Raw genomic sequence first — 16,720 nt, forward strand, 5'->3', positions numbered from 1 at the left:
TGAAAGCTTGACCTGGCCTCAGGCACAGGTAAGCACTAAACAATTACCCCTTCTGTACAGCCCCAAGGTCCATTTGACGTGTAGACGTGTAGTTTATTTGAATGTAATCTTTGCCTTCATCTCTTCTATGGAGAATACACTAACATTAGCCTACGTACACAGAGGCACTGCTTATTCAACAATGTGATTTATTATAAAATGCCAGAGTATGTGCTGTCTAAGGCCTGGCAGAGTAAAAGCAAGGCACACATACACTAATGCAGGTTGGCATTATACCAGGCTGCTTCCATGGTACAGGCAGGTTGACTGGTTTCCTTGACCCTGTCTGAGGTTATAAACATCCACAAGGCGGCAGCAAAGCCAAGAGTCTGGAGCCAGTGAACTTGAGAGAGCTATTTCAAAATGGCTACTGTAGAGGAACGTCTACTTTTATACCTTTGCACTAAAAGGAAAAGTTGAAAAGAAGATGGTACATTCAATAGGTTGAAAATGCAAGATGGGGAATATTATTGTCTCATTTTCTCCATGTGGAATTTAGATGATAGAACTTTTACTTCCTTTTATGGGTTAGAGTTAGAGGTTAATTAGATACCTCTTCATAAAGAGCAGACATGATTTGTAGAAAATGCCATGTACCATGCTATGATGTAGCTTGATAGCGCTCAGGAATGAATATCATGCCTTGCAGCAGCATTCTAAATTCCATTGGTTACCAGTTTGTGGTTCTTGTTCCATTGAAGTCTATGAGAGAATTAGGGAAAACTCCCTTTTCAGCAAATGGAAAAGTATCTATCTACTAAGAAAGAAGTTAGTGTGCAGTTATGTTAAGCCAAGCAGCAGCACAGAGGTCAGAAAAATGGTCTCCAAACGAACAAAGGTTACACTAAATGGAATCTTTCCTTCAAAGCATTGTTTATAACACATAGCAGCATAACATAACTGCACACTAACCTCTTTCTTAGTAGATAGATACTTTTCCTTTTGCTGAAAAGGGAGTTTTTCCTAATTCTCTCATAGACTTCAATGGAGCAAGAACCACAAACTGGTACCCAATGGAATTTAGAATGCTGCTGCAAGGCATGAAAGAGTGAAGTGTCTCACCCTGCAGGATTGACCTGAAGTTTGGTCAATGGACCTAAAGATACAGCCAGTTTCTCCATAAGAGATTAAACATTTTGCTTTGATTCCTTACACAGTACAGGTTTTGGTATCAGATTTTAATATTTGGAATATTCTATGATACTGACATTTTAGCCTTGCATCTGACCAACATCCAATACCTGTATGGGTATTGGTGCATCCTTATCAAGTAAAGCAGAACCTTGACTATCTGCACTTCAGACAGCCAAACTTACATTTCTCTCTCTCTCTCTCTCTCTCTCTCTCTCTCTCTCTCTCTCTCTCTCTCTCTCTCTCTCTCTCTCTCTCTCTCTCTCTCTCTCTCTACCAGACTAATTGTGCCATTCTTGAGGCCAGCTTGGTCTCGGTCCTCAGCCCTCAGGAGTACGGCTTCCTCCAGCAGCTCAGCAACCAAAATGGACAGTCGGTCGCTTGGCTGGGCGGATTCTACCTACAGGTACAAACCATGACATGATATAGTGTTAGTAGCAGTGGCAGTAGTACCTGCAGCACCACTAGGTAGAGTAGAGACAGTAGAGAGAAGGAAGCCCAGTCATCACGGCTCCCACTGTTCATGGAATTCCTGGAATATCATGATATTTTGAGAGGCGTATTCCAGACAGGGAAAGTCAGGGAATATCAGGGAGTTTTACATATGGGTCACTTAACAGGAATGTAGCATGGTACATGGTGTGTGGGACATTATGTTGTCATGGTGGTGTCTGTCTGTCTGTCTGTCTGTCTGTGTGCCTGTCTGTCAGTAACCCACGAACTTAATACGTACACCACAGGTTCCCCCTATAGAGCAGATGATCTGATTTTAGAGCACCTAGCTGCATATTAATAAGGACAAACTGATTTTCTTGAAACTATAACTCCTTAATGCTTTAAGATACAGAGTCCATGTGTTATGTGAAGGTAAGTGTGTTGACATAGAAATATTTGGTAATTAAAGCATTAACCTTGTTACTCTAAAAATCTATTTGTGGCCTCCCTCCAGACCCAGTGGCTGTGGATTGATGGTTCCTGGTTCGCCAACACCAACTGGTGCAGTGGCCAGTTCCAAGACAGCAGCAGCCCCTGCTTGGCACTCAACTCCGACAGTAAGAAAACATACGGATTAGGGGCCAGGGGCCTTAATAGAATACATAAGTGGGTTTTGTCCCCGATGTCATCAAAACATCATATTCAAGTATAACAGAACAACTGCCTCTCACTGCCATTTGAGGCCACCTACATGTGAAATTGCCTAGTGCAGCTTTAAATATTGTACATTAAACCTCGCTTGCATTACGTCCTTTTTGAAAATGATGAGTGGAAATTGTTTGTGTGCATGATATATCAACAAAAATGAAACTACAACTTATATGTTTACCACTGAGTCTGCTCTCTTCGCTGGGTCTCTGGGCCCTGGGTGTCCCACTGTATTTCTTTTGTGATCAATTGTTTTTCATTATTTATAACATAAAACAAGGATCACCAGACCACTTCTATTGGTATATGTTAGTACATAGTCGTAGACATTACACCTTCCCTAAAATACACCATACATTACTTGCTTCAAGCATTAATCAAGGTGATGGTATGCAATATTCAAGATATACATACATTAAACAAAGCAATAACAACAACAAAAGAATAAATAAATAAAAAGAAAACCAAATATTAGTGAGGCGAGACTAAAGAGAAGAGGTAAACACATGAGAGGAGCTAATGTCAAACATAGGGAAGTATTTTTGGCTGACAAATGACAAATAACACGGAAGCTATCGGACACAAGGTGTGACTTGTGATTGTTTTAGTGTTTAATACCTGGTTAGTTACATGACACAGCGCCACCGCTGTCAATTCTCATGGCCCGTTTCTTCTGTTCTTCTCTTTTTACAGATTGCTGGATCAATTACCCGTGCTTCGACTCCAGCTATCCCTCCATCTGTGTGAAGGACTCTGACCTCGGTTAGTCTGATTAAGATTTAAACTTAAGGCAGTACAGTTTTTTTTGTGAGTCAAACATATTAGGAAGGTTCCTAATTAGGTAACAAGGTGAAAAGAAGATACCTTCAGAATAAGACGCAGCCTTAGATTACTTTATTATTCATGTTACATAGTATAAGTAAGTATTTTGAATTTTGCATATATATTTTTGCATATACTATTGCTATTTACACACAACCTCACACACATAGTCCTCTTTTGCATAAACATTTGTCCCCCTAGGAATCTTCTTTGAATCATGACAATTAAATGAATAGAGGCCCCAAAAGTTCTCTCTCAGTTAACTGATAAAATGTTCAATGAACCAGCACCAATTAACCACTTTCAGAAGTACTTTTAAACACCCTAAAACAAGTCTCTCCCAGTGCTTGAAACACAAGACTTCACTGATGATGTGAACAGCTGCTTGATCGACAGCAGTGATCAGAGCCTTGGATCTCTGGTTTCTTGCTTTGGGAGACAATTGAACTGAATGAATGGGTGAACTGAATGAACTGATCATAGGAAAAACATATGGGCATTCTGTTCTAGGGAGGATTTTTGTTTTAACCATTTAACTTATTTCACAATTGTATTAGACGTGCATGATTTCCTACGTTTCATTGCAGTGCTATCTAAAGCTTTATTCTACAGTCCTCCATGTCTAATATTCACGATTTTCTTTTTTTTCCTGTCATTCGCAGTGCAAACTGTGGTGTGTCCTGATGGCTGGGAGGTGTTCCAGGGCAGCTGTTATTACTATGAGACTGAAACTATGGGCTGGCCTGAGGCTGATGTAAATTAACAAAATAAGGGTCCCTTTCTATCTGGCATGAGCATGCGTCTCGTATCGCAAACTTGTCTGCACTTGCTGCTTAAATAAGAAACTTTATTTTATTTATTTATTTATTTTATTTCTCCTTTATTTAACCAGGTGAGTCCCATTGAGATGTTCATCTCTTTTGCATGGGAGCCCTGGTCAAGAGAGCAGCAAACAGATGTTACAAAAATACAACACAAAACCACAATATTAAAATTACAAGGAATACATACAAATATACAAATTACACAGTATACAATCTCAGTAAAACAGTTACAAACTTCAGTTTTTAAAGACTGCAACAGACTTTTAAAATCACCCAGAGGGATAAAGTGATCCAGGTTTGCATCTTTCTGGAGCTGATTCCAGGACCATGGAGCGTGGAATAACTGAAAACCATCTTCCCGAATTCCGTGGAAGGGTGAGGGACAGTGAAAAGTTATTTCCATTTCTGTAGTTGCTATATGTGGATTATACACGTATTGCTTTTGCACTTTGTTGTTGATGTGGCCAAATGTCTCTCTGCGTCTCTGGAGCACTTACACCTGGATTTGATGTATTTTTGCCCTATCCGATTATAATTCGATCACGCAGGACGCATGTTAGTCCCAGGTGGAAAGAGGGATTACAAGTCAAGTACAACAGACTTGTTTATCCACTCTTCAGACAGTCAAACTGAGTTTTTTCTCTACTCTTCCCTTCCTCCCTCTTCTCCCTCTCCCACCTCTCTCCCTGTCCCTCTCCATTTTCCTCCTCGCTCTCTTCCTCTCTCACTATGGATCTTCTTCACCTCCTCCTTTCCCCCTCACCTCCCCTCCTTGTCTACTTCTGTCTGCCTCCGTCCCTCCCTTTTCCTCTCTACCTCCTTGTTTTCCATCTCTTCCTCCGCCTCCTACTCCACTCCGTGCGATTTGTCCCTCTCACTTCTCTTGCTCCCTCTCTCTCCTCTTCCTCCCCCTCTCCTCTTCCTACCCACCAGACTAACTGTGCCGGTCTTGAGGCCAGCTTGGTCTCAGTCGACAGCCCTCAGGAGTATGATTTCCTCCAGCAGCTCAGCAGCAATAATGGACAGACAACCTCTTGGCTGGGCGGATTCTACTTACAGGTCAGACTACATTACATTTTAAGCATTACAACTTTCTGAGTTGTACTGTTTGTTTGCACGGTTTAATATAAGATCCCTCCCCAATAAAGCCTTGGCCTTTTATTAAATACTGGATATCAGCCAGTCATGTCTGATATGATGGAGGTTCCTTCCTGACCACAGCTACAGTCTATAAAACCTGCAATGAAATTGTATTTTCTTTGCACAATTTTTTTTCCATTAAATTGTTCAATTATGTTTTTTGTAAATTCATTCATGATTTAAAGGCCTAATTTACCCCAGAGGCATTTGCACCAAGAAGGCTTTTGCACATTTCCCCCAGAATTTTACTTTTTTTACGCTTATTTCTGCATGAAAATAAATGGTCAAATTTAAAGATAGTGAATTTCTTTGAAGGTTGACAGGAGGTTGACATGTCAACCTCCTGCACTACTAACTGTGACCCTGTAAAGAAGAGAGGCCTTTTATAATTCAATCCAATAAACTGCGAAGCCCATTTTACTTGTACCAAGGGAAATTACCCTTATATAGTGATGTTATTATATCACTATCTGTTAGCATATCATGATATTCTATCCCCAAGAGACCCAGTAATAAGACAAATCCAACAGGACCGTATTAAAAAATAATATTTCACTGTCTCACTCCAGGACCAGTGGATGTGGATCGATGGCTCCTGGTTTTATGAGAACTTCTTCACCGACCTGTCTCAAAACAGCACCAACCCATGCCTTACAACATACGGCATGGGTAAGAAAACACACATACATAGCCCATACACGCATACAAGCCCTTTCAAAATGTCCTGTTACTTATTAAGTGCAGCAAATGTAATGGTTCGGATGTGATGTTAAGAAAATTGTTTCATTCCCCTCCACATGTGTAAGGCTTTGCAGTAACATCAAAAAATCTCCCAGCAACCATTGCTGGCACCATCTTGGAGATCCATTATATATATTACAACCAAGCCAGATAAAGAGAGATATCTGAGAAAATTCAAAGTCATGAGTGTAGATTCGTTCAGCAATCTTAGAGCTACAAGTAAATGGTCTGATAAGGTATTAGTTTCTCAATTTAGGCTACTGTGACAGTCTTGTCTTTAGCCCTAGCATCTACTCCAAAACAATCCAGATGTGTTAACAACATGACAGTGGCAGTAAGCTGACCAGATACTATGGCTAACTAGCTAACAAGCTGACATAATCTAAAAGTTGATGGGATGATCAGTCACCAAAAAACAGCACAAAATTAACCATGTCTATTCAATACTGTTGGGATAAGCAAGTTGTAAGTTTAGGTTAGCAGGTGCAACCAGCTGTTCTCAGTCGATACCAAGAGCTTTGGACCATCTTGGTACGAAAATAACAGGTGATTGTAATAAATTAACTGGTGATTACAATCAAATGACAGCCACAGCCAATGAGCTGTGTGTATTGTAAAGCGCCATATTGGTAGGAAATGCATGTGACATCATAGGAATACTATGAATAGCCCTCTATAAAGACAGAAGCATTCTAGATCCCCCTAGAGGCCAACTTTTATTGTGTGCTTGGCTGATCCAATATGATAGGAAAACTGGTGGAGATTAGATAATTTTATAGACTTCTAAAAATTCACAAGGTGAAAAAAAATGTATCAGAAAAACGATGATTATTAAGCCTCAATCAATTGTAAATATAATGGCAGCTTAGTAATTTTAACTAGGTATAGCTTTCCAAATATAAGGGTTCTTATCCATGTTCAAGAGTCAACTAGAAATCTTACTCAACTTTAGAGAAAGAAATGTCTGTTTGCTAGCATACACAACAGCGGATTTGGCTGTCACACAACATCACTGGTGTTGTCATTTGTAAACAAATTTTGGCACCCAAGCAGTGACAGACAAGCAAGCACAAGTTAACTGAAAGACACTCTATACCAGCGAGTCAGTCATTTAGTTATATGATCCGACTCGACTATTTCAACATTCAACTTTTGTCTTTACAGATGGCTGGACCAATTTCCCCTGCAACAGTAACTATCCTTCCATTTGTGTGAAGAACACTCTTCTATAAGTCCTCAGAAGAAGACAGAGCACGGAAGAGCCCCCCACCCCCCCCACCCCCCCCACCCCCCAATTAACAGAATGCCTGTTTCAAATAAAATGAAGGGTTGTCATCAGTTTGAGGGTGGTTACTTTTTAATCATATTAAATAAAATAATGGCTGTGTGTCACTGTAAATAACAGATCTCATTGTTTTTACTACTACTTTTGTCAAAATCAAATTTAGCTATGTAAAGACTGCTTAAAAGTGCAGAGAGTAAACAGTAAGTACTCAAAGAGCAGCATTATATCAAAATATCTTATCTCACATCAATATCTCAGTTACAGTTGCCCTGATGAAGTGATGGCATATGTATAATTATTTAGATATTTTGGTTAAGCAAAGCCCCCTTTTGGCCAATCGACATGAAAAGTTAATCAGTTCTTCCTTGGCCCATAACCAACCTGCATACCAAGTTTTGTGCAAATTCGTGTCCAACGTTTTGAGATATCTTGCTAACAGACGGACAGACAGACGGACAAACACACAGACGCAGGTGAAAACATTATCTCCTTGGCGGAGGTAATCAGCTCACACTGTCTAAACACTCTCCTTACAGACGGTTAGTGACTTAGTGAAAACACTACATGGATGTCCTGCCAACTATGCATTTGAAATATTTTTGGTTGCATATTTATTAACAATGCTTAATAGGGCAATTCTTGTTGTTGGTGTCTCCAGTCACCAATATCACTGAGTGTGGATTTTTAATTTGAGTGTTATTTTAAAGGTGCAAAGTGCCAAACTACTGTTACATTGTCTGGCATGGTTAAACATCAGTCACCTGTAGTGTGTACATAGCTGTCAGTGATATGGTTCTGGTGCATATATAAAGAGCAGAGCAGCCTTCTCTCGTCACTCCATAACTGACACCTGAGGAGCAGCACCTGACGTTCATCTGACACAGGTCTGTGCCACCCCAAGTGCACCTTGTCAGCTCCTACTTCCGATTTCGGTTTCATTTAAGTGATTTTGGTCGGAGGAAATAACAAAATGGACCCTGCGATAAAAGTAGTTTTTTGGTGGCTCTTGTTAGAATTTATGAATCAAGCAGTACAGAAATGTGCTGCAGTGGCAGAATGAAGAGGAGGTGTCTGTAATAACTAAAAGTTAAACAAAGAGTGAAAGTAGAAACATACAATAATACTAATAATTTACATTGAAAGCCAAATATAATATAATAATGAAACAGGTAAATTTTATCATCATTATGCTGTTGCATGTTGATGTTAACAGAACTGCTACTTGTTGCCCTGATGTTAGCCATAGTGCTGCCAAATAATTAATTTGGGCATCTCCCTCTGAATTTTCCCTTTTGTGAAAATGTGACTTTAATATTTGTGTCAATTACAGGCCACCGTAAACTGTGGCGGAGACCTGCCAATGTTGTTGCGGCTCCTACTGGTCACAAATAGATGTTGACAAAAGTCATAGATTACTTCATCTTATCTTATCTTGCACTAATTTCACTCATTCTCCCATATGTTTGTCTATTAAGGCCAGCTGTAGCGCGTTACAGGCTACCCTTGCCTCAGTCCAAAGCCAGTCAGTCTACAGGTTCCTCCAAGAGTACATGAAGGCCCTTGGAATGGCCTATGCATGGCTGGGAGGAGTCTACTTTGAGGTGCCAGAGAGCTGCTTTCACCATCAAACTGACTGGTTACTGCCAAGATGAAGGGAGTATATGTGAAATACATATATAGTATAATCAAAGCAGGTGCATTTTCCTGTCATGGTGTAGCTCTGTTGACCCATTAGAGGTTAAGGTAAAGGCAAGTAACCATTCTGAGTGATCACCTTTCACCCTGCGGTGAAGCATTTCTGTCCTGACGGGAATGGTCTCTTCCACAATGATAATGCTCCCATCCACAGTGCTGAGCGAACAGTATGATGAGTGTCAAAGTTATAAAATATATGCCCTACAGTTAGCAGATCCCCACATATACAGTGTGGGGGATTGTGGGGCAACACCCAATAATTTAGATTTTTCATGGAAAATTGGTGTTACAACCCTGTTACAACCCTTACAAAAACTCCACCTTTTAACACCAGTGTGCTGTGGCAGCACAGTGTTGTTGGAACGAAGACAATCACTGAACAAAATGTAGAAAGTTAGAAAATCACGAGCTACTTCCTCATAGGTGGATGTACAGCACACCAGTCTGTTTTTCAACTGCTTTACCACACATGTCATTTTGATCTATTGACTTCCTGGGGAAGAAATGATGCATTTCTCACTTAAGCGAAGACTTTTCAAAGACCGCCTCAAACACACACACACACACACACACACACACACACACATGCTCTATATCCATCTTCTTTCTCTTTCATTCTCTTTCTCGCCCTCCCTCTCCCTGTTACTGTATATGTTGGTTACTTCCTTCAGACTCATTTTCATTATCTCTTTCAGAGGAATTACTGCATTTATAGTTATGTAAGCAGATGATGTTGTCCTCTGCCCTCACTCTTGTATTTAAAGATGGTGGTAAGTGGAGTGAGTTTGGGGAAATGAGGCTTATTTATCAGAAGGAAGTCTTGGTCGTCATTCCTTTACTGAAGTTCACTGAAGGTTTATCTCATAACTGTTTCCTTGACTGAGTCAGCCTCATAACGCTCATCAAATAATTGTCTTATTCTGTCATAGAGTCAGATCAATGTTGACCTAGAGGCTTTCCTCAAACTGTACCTTCAACTCAGTGTTACTTCCTCTTGGATATCACTGGTAAATGTAAAAAGATTTCCAAAAAAGTCAGAGGGGATAGAGAGAGATTTGAAGTGTTTATGCAGTGTGTCTTATGGTATGGTATTGTATACTTTAGGTGTGCATATACCTTGCAGGGGCTTAAAAAGAATGCGTTGTATTGACCGCTGCATTAAAGGGACAATACACCCCAAAATAGAATTTGGGCAACAGGTATCAATTAACCCCTTCAAATGGAATAGACAAGAAAGGATTTCTCTGACTGTTAAGTCCACTTGACCCATTTCCACAAGCATAAACCTTCTCAAGCACTCCATCACTATACACAATGATCCAACTGAAACGGACGAACTGAAGGAGTAGAAATCTCAGAGGATTCAGTGCTACATTGTTCTACACATTCAAACAGTACACACATGCAATGGTCTGCAATTGCATTAAAAAGTGTTCTTGTCTGTTAATTTCTTAGATGACTGAAGCTACAACTGTTTTGGAGTAGCGACTAGGGCTAAAGACAAGACAGTTTACTGTGTCACAGTAACCTACATTTGGAAACAAATCCACCTTATCACACTATTCACTTTTACTGAGAACATTACTGAAGGGATCTACGCTCATGCCACCACAATTTCAGCTCTCTCTCTTTTTCTAGCCTGGTTGTTATATATTTAGACATTATTTATGCACAACCAATTCTCCACTGGACCTCCAAGATGGCGCCAGACCTGTTTGCTAGGAAATTTGTGATGCAACTACAAAGCCTCCATTACTAACTATACACTGTACCTTCTGTATTAAGTAAATATGGCTGAAATAAGTTGGGATCTAATAGAATTCAAGTTCCTTTTATTACCAGTTTACCATGTATGGCTGATTTTTCCATTTGATCAACCATGTGAAAAATTTTGCTGGGAATTTCCTCCTCGTAGTTGACTTATAATAGTTTGATTTATGCACCATTATTCAAGCACCTTGCTGGGAAGTTAAGTTGCGACAGAGTTTGAGTTCCCGCAACACAATATTGACATGAGAGGCAAAGTCCAACATGTTTTATTGCATGTACGCCCTGTGAATGAGGTCACTAAGTGTGGTTCAGGTGTGTATATAAAGAGCAGAGCAGCCTCCTCTCATCACTACATCACTGACCTACCTGATACACCTCATCATCTCCTGACAGGTAAGAGAGCTGCTGCGTTTGTTGCTTCTTTCATTACGCTTCTTTGATTTTTGCTGTCTTTGTTTCTATATCCCTTTCTTTGTCTTTCATTCTCTTTCTCTTTCTCTCTTCTTGTTCTATATGTCCATCATGTCCACCTGTCTCTCTTTTGCTCATTCTGTCCCTCTTTTTTCATCACTTTAATTAAAGGAATTCACCAACTTTTTGGCCTTTGATCAATATAACGCTGTGTTACAACAGGATGATAGCAGTTTCACTTTTGTATACAGAAATGAATTACTTTGTCCTTTAGCTGCCGTGTATGTTTATGGTACAAGCTAGCTTAGCATCATCCCATACACATTAGCATATTGTTGTGTGAAAACCTTGTGACTCCAATTTTGGTGATTTTCATGTTGTCAGTTCAATTGAAGGATTACATGCTTCTATGCCTCTATGGGTTGAGGAAATTGTGCATCTCTTTGGCTTATGAAACCCTTTCAGTACCCATTGACTAACATCAAAAATGCGTTGTCATCAAGCCACAAAACAAGGCTGTTTTTGTTAGTTCCTGAAAAGTTTCAGGTTTTCACCCGACAGTGATATGCTCCTTAGCCCACCAACTTGATGAAGGTGAAGAGTTTATTTGCTAAAGCAACTGAATGGTTCGGAATGGTTCACTCGCTCACTCACTCACTATTCCCTATTTGTCATATAGTAAACTATATGGGCAAAGCACATATTTTTGTTTCGGACACTACATTATAAATAATTGCTTCAATTATTATATTCGTGTGACGCACCTGGAAGCGCCCAGCATCTCCTAAACAAACCAAGCACTCTTGACAGCGGGTTTAAATGTACTCGATAGTATAAATTTTGCAAAGTTTTGAACAATATATTACAAATAAATGGTTGAAATTCTTGTCATGTGCAAGTGTTTTGTCAACTAAGGTGCTGTCTCCCAATGGTAGCAAGCTTACTGGCAAACAGTAAGCTAGTTAGTTAGCTCACAAGCTAGTGTCTAGCATGAGCTTTCATCCTGTATTGGCGGCTAAAGCAGTTAGCTAGCTGACCTGCAACTATGATTCCTGTGGCTGTTTTGCTGCTCTTGGTTCAAGTTCTGCTTCTCAGACACAAACAGAGGTGAACTTTAACTCGAATGAGGCGTCTTTTGTTGATTAGCCGACGCTGTCAACCGGTAAATAGACCAACTCCTCTTCTTCTTAAGTAAGACACGATCACATTGCATTGTGGTACCTATACAGGAAAAATTGTAGGGTACATCGTCTGTTCACTACAGTTTGCAGTGCATTGTGGGTATTTACTATATAGTGAATCAAATTAACTAGTGACTGAATTCGGACACTAGCAGACAGACACACTATACTGCACTATTTCTGTAATAGAAAACGGTTTTGAACAGAGCTCTGGTGTGACCTACATTCACATCAACACTCTGCTAATTAAGCTTAGTTGTGACTAGGCTATTGTGAGCACTAACTTTTGCATTCTCTGTCTCTCCCTCCAGACCTTCATCATCATCATCATCATTATCATGAAGACTCTCCTGATCCTCTCTGCCGTCCTCTGTGTTGCTCTGTCCGTCAGGGCTGCAACTGGTGAGACAGAAGATGAATACAGTTACATTCAACTACTTCTATATGAATATAAAGGCTGACCTAATCTAAATGTTGATTTCCCGTCAGTGGTTCCAGCAGAGGCTGCTGCTATGGAACAGGAGGAGAAACCTGCACCAAACCCAGGTTAGTGTCAAAGCTTTACTGAACTCCTGCTCATGTGTTGCTGCTATTGTGTGAAACACCTAGCATTTCAAATTCTGGTGCTTCTCATTTACTTTTTTAAGTTGGAGTTTAAATGGACCAGAAGCCATATATATAACCTATTTCAGTCATATATACCTATACATTTGTATTTAAAGAACCCCAAAAGTCATATATATATGGCCTCTGGGGTTCTCTCAATACACATGTTCAAATAGCATGAAATTGAAAATCCATAATTTCTAAAATACATGGTTGTCAATTGCAAAGTGACAATTCCCGAGATCTTGTGTTTTGGAGAAACAACCAACCAATATCAGCATTATAGAGCTACAGGCCCTCAGAAGCAATGTACCAAATACAAAGTTCCCAGTAATGTTAGAGGGAAGGGCTCAGGCTGATAATTGTTACAGCTGCACCTAAAACCATTAAGGGATTGGTGGAGTGTTCTTTAAAGGTGCTATGTGTAGCATTTTTAAAAATCAATATATCATTGTCACATGAACTGTGATACCTTGGTATAATCACTGTAAACAAATGAGAGCATGGTGGAGATGATTGGTAGCCTCTATCTCACACCAGTGGTATTGTTAGTGCTAGTGTTTCTCAAAATGAAGACCACATTTTCCATAAACACTGATGCTTCCTGTCCCCCCTCCCCCTCCCTAAAGAGGATAAACATGTTGGAAGTGATTTATCTACGTTTCACTCCTTCCATCTGCCATTACCAGAAACTCTGAAAGCTTTAGCTCTGTTTGCTCTGGAAGAACAGCGCCCTCTTACTGTTTTGTGCCATAAAGCAATCCAGCAGATTTCCCTCCAAATCTGACCTAGTGGCACCATGGATGTATTAAACTGTGGCACACAATGTAAAATACAGTGTAGAAGCTGACAATCGTCTCTGCGATAGTCTCATTTGTTTACAGTAATTATAATAATGTCTCAAAATTAATGTAGTAATGATTTATTGATGTTAAAAAATGCTACACCTAGCACCTTTAAAACAGGGTTTACTTACTTTTTTCATGAATATTTGGCTATAGGTCTCAAGTGAAGATCATGGTAGAAAACATTTTATACAAAAAAAAACATATAAATCAATATATTCTTGGACGTCCCTCTATAAGGACCCTATCTGTATATGTGCCTTATGTCAAGTTGTGTTGTTGGTCTTTTATAGAAGTAGAAGCTGAGGCTGATGTTGCTGCTGTTCTACCTCAAGGTGAGAAATTTGAAGGTTTGGCAAAAATACACTCTCACAGTGCTAGGGGGGAAAAAGAGAAAAATCTCTCTTGTGTGTTCTTTGTAATTATATAATCGCTAAAAACCAAATTATAGAATGAGAAAGGAAGATTAATTCATTTTGGATTGATTTTTGGGCGATATTTTTATTCTGTTATGTTTTCTTATCTTTCCAGCTCGCTTAAGCTTTTGCCTTGATGGTTGGCATAGTTTCCGTGGTAACTGCTACCTCCTGGTCAACGACCACGATACCTGGAGAAATGCTGAGGTAATAATATAATGTTAATCCAAAAATGAAATGGAATATTGGCTGCGGCCTTGAAGCTTTTCAGCATTACTTAAATATATTATTTTTGTTTTGAGAAAAGTTAAGTAAATATTGTTGAGTTACAAGTCACTTGGACTGATTCAATACAATAATCAACACAGAGGGTTCAAAGCTTAATAATGCATATCATACTGTAATGTGTAAAATGTACAGTATATGAGTGTTTGCCAAGACATTTTTCTTGGCGATTTGGAAAAAACATGGATGCATAGATACAAACCTCTCCTCTCCTCTCCTCTCCTCCTCTCCTCTCCTCTCCTCTCCTCCTCCTCCTCCTCCTCCTCCTCCCTCCAGAGCTACTGTGCTGGCTTTGAGAGCAGCCTGGCCTCGGTCCACAGCCTCTGGGAGTATCGTTTCCTCCAACGCCTGGCCAAGACCGGAGGTCACACTTTCGCCTGGATGGGAGGTTACTACTTCCAGGTTTGTTAAAATTTTTCATGAACTTTCTCATTTCTTCTTGTCCTACGGCTTTAACTTTGCACACCCTAATAATGCTGCAATCCATACTTTTCCCCCCATACTTCTGTTTATATTCTATTTTGATATTTATATTCTATATCTTTGCGATATCCTGTTGCTCTTTTAATGCAGCAACGGCCCTCTTTCCCCATGGAGATCATGAAAGTTTCATCTTAGAATAGAATAAAATAGAATAGAATATAGATTTTTGTTCTTACGCGTTTGCCTACATCATATTAAAGACTTTTTTTTTTCCAATCACACGATTAACCAACCGTGCAAGAAAAACAGACAGTGCTGAAAAGTTAAGAGGTCTGGCAACGTCCTTAATAGGTTTTCAGTCTGTTGATAGGAAAATTGCACAATTGCAGTTGAAGTAAAACTGGTTCCTTTTCTTTTCCTGGTTTTGGGCTTCTGGGGTTTTAAGCTTTATGTTTGGTGAATTAAAGGGATGATAACTGTGATTTCCTCCAGGGTGACTGGAGATGGGAGGATGGATCACTGTTTGACTACAACAACTGGGACTCTGTGAGCTCCACCAACAGCTACCAGTGCCTGCAGCTCAGCTCTGATGGTAAGAAGGCAAAATGAGTTGAATCCACGTTAACTCATTAGGCGGACAGGGTGAAAAATCTGTATGGGCTTAACTAAAGTAAACTAAACTCATAAGATTAAGAAACAGTCAGCTATAATAGGGGAGGATTTGAACTTAAGGCCCCTAAGGAGCAACAGAAAACTGTAATAAGACCCTTACAAAAAAGTCAAAACTGCACTTTCACATGTGAAAATATAATATGTGTCAAAGTCACATGTGAATTCGACATTTTCACGTGATTGTCTCTATTCACATGTGAAAAAACATTTTCACATGTGAAAATGAAGTCTGTGTCATAAAGTCACATGTGAATTTGACATTTTCATATATGATAGGCTTTATTCACATGTGAACTGAAATCTTTACATGTGAAAATTAAGTATGTGTCACAAAGTCACATGTGAATTTGACATTTTCACATGTGACTTTGTATCTACTCACATGTGAACAAGTTTTCACGAGTTTTTCGAGTTTCATGTGTATGTTGGTGCTGTTTTTTTTAATGAATGAATTCTATGGGAAATTTAGGGAGCCATTACATTAGGTTTTATGAACTTGGAAAGCTTTAGTATGTATCTTTTCATTTAGACTTTGCCATTTCAGAACTCTGTTAGGAGTTAGCCTTTCTTGATATAATTTTGTTGTTGATGATGATGACGATGATGATGATGATGTTGTTGTTGTTGTCTCTGCAGAGTCTAAAGGCTGGTCTAATCATGGCTGCAACATGTTTTTCCCCTTCATCTGTGAGCTGAGGTCAAACTGCTAGTCTCAACAGTGAGCGTAGTGTTACTGACTTCTGCACCTCGACTCAATATTATTGCTATTACCAGTATCGCTGCAGGCACTACTGATGCTGCTGCTAGTCGTTTAGAAAAGACTACACACATGTCACTTTCTCTCTTGTTCATGCATACACACTGATTGTAACACGTCTCACCACAATATGATCCAAATATTATTTATTCTCACACTGGTGAGGTGGGAATGGAAGACAGTTGCATGGGTTGTGCTTGTTGTTTTATGTTCGTCGCTGTTTCAGCTGTCGTAATATTTGACTGTAACAGACTTCATCTAGTACTGTATAATCAAAATATATGTGGTGAAATGAACCATAAATAAAGTGCAAGTGTTTTATATGCGTGTCCTGGTGTTTTTCTCCCTCCTAATCTTCCTATTGAATTCTATGGGTAAATTAGGGAGGTGATGCATATAGAGTGAATGTGCAAGTTGAATTATTATATAATTATTCCATGTTTCTCTGTATAAACAAGTAAATCATTGGTCAGCCAGACAGAAATTTAGCCATAGTTGACAGTTTATGGCAGACTTGCATGTTTGCACAGAAAG

The 16,720-nt window shown here is 39.5% G+C and overlaps 1 protein-coding gene across 1 annotated transcript; it reads left to right on the forward strand.

The window, feature by feature from the left end:
* The first annotated feature begins 12,520 nt into the window (after window positions 1-12,520).
* LOC139911212 (rheacalcin-1-like) lies at window positions 12,521-16,139 on the forward strand. Its single transcript, XM_071898717.1, has 7 exons — window positions 12,521-12,584; window positions 12,672-12,728; window positions 13,927-13,968; window positions 14,165-14,256; window positions 14,611-14,736; window positions 15,250-15,349; window positions 16,066-16,139. The coding sequence occupies exons 1-7, from the start codon at window positions 12,521-12,523 to the stop codon at window positions 16,137-16,139; spliced, it is 555 nt and encodes a 184-aa protein (XP_071754818.1).
* The last annotated feature ends 581 nt before the right edge of the window (window positions 16,140-16,720 follow it).

Source organism: Centroberyx gerrardi, chromosome 3 (assembly GCF_048128805.1).
Source record: "Centroberyx gerrardi isolate f3 chromosome 3, fCenGer3.hap1.cur.20231027, whole genome shotgun sequence".
Lineage (NCBI taxonomy): Eukaryota > Metazoa > Chordata > Actinopteri > Beryciformes > Berycidae > Centroberyx > Centroberyx gerrardi.

What these genes read in the sequence shown, in the direction of transcription:
- LOC139911212 (XM_071898717.1), top strand. Translation starts at nt 12,521, where the DNA reads ATGAAGACTCTCCTGATCCTCTCTGCCGTCCTCTGTGTTGCTCTGTCC. An exon ending in TGGGAGGTTACTACTTCCAG is followed by an intron (nt 14,737 to 15,249) that starts GTTTGTTAAAAT and finishes GATTTCCTCCAG; the next exon opens with GGTGACTGGAGATGGGAGGA. An exon ending in CCTGCAGCTCAGCTCTGATG is followed by an intron (nt 15,350 to 16,065) that starts GTAAGAAGGCAA and finishes TTGTCTCTGCAG; the next exon opens with AGTCTAAAGGCTGGTCTAAT.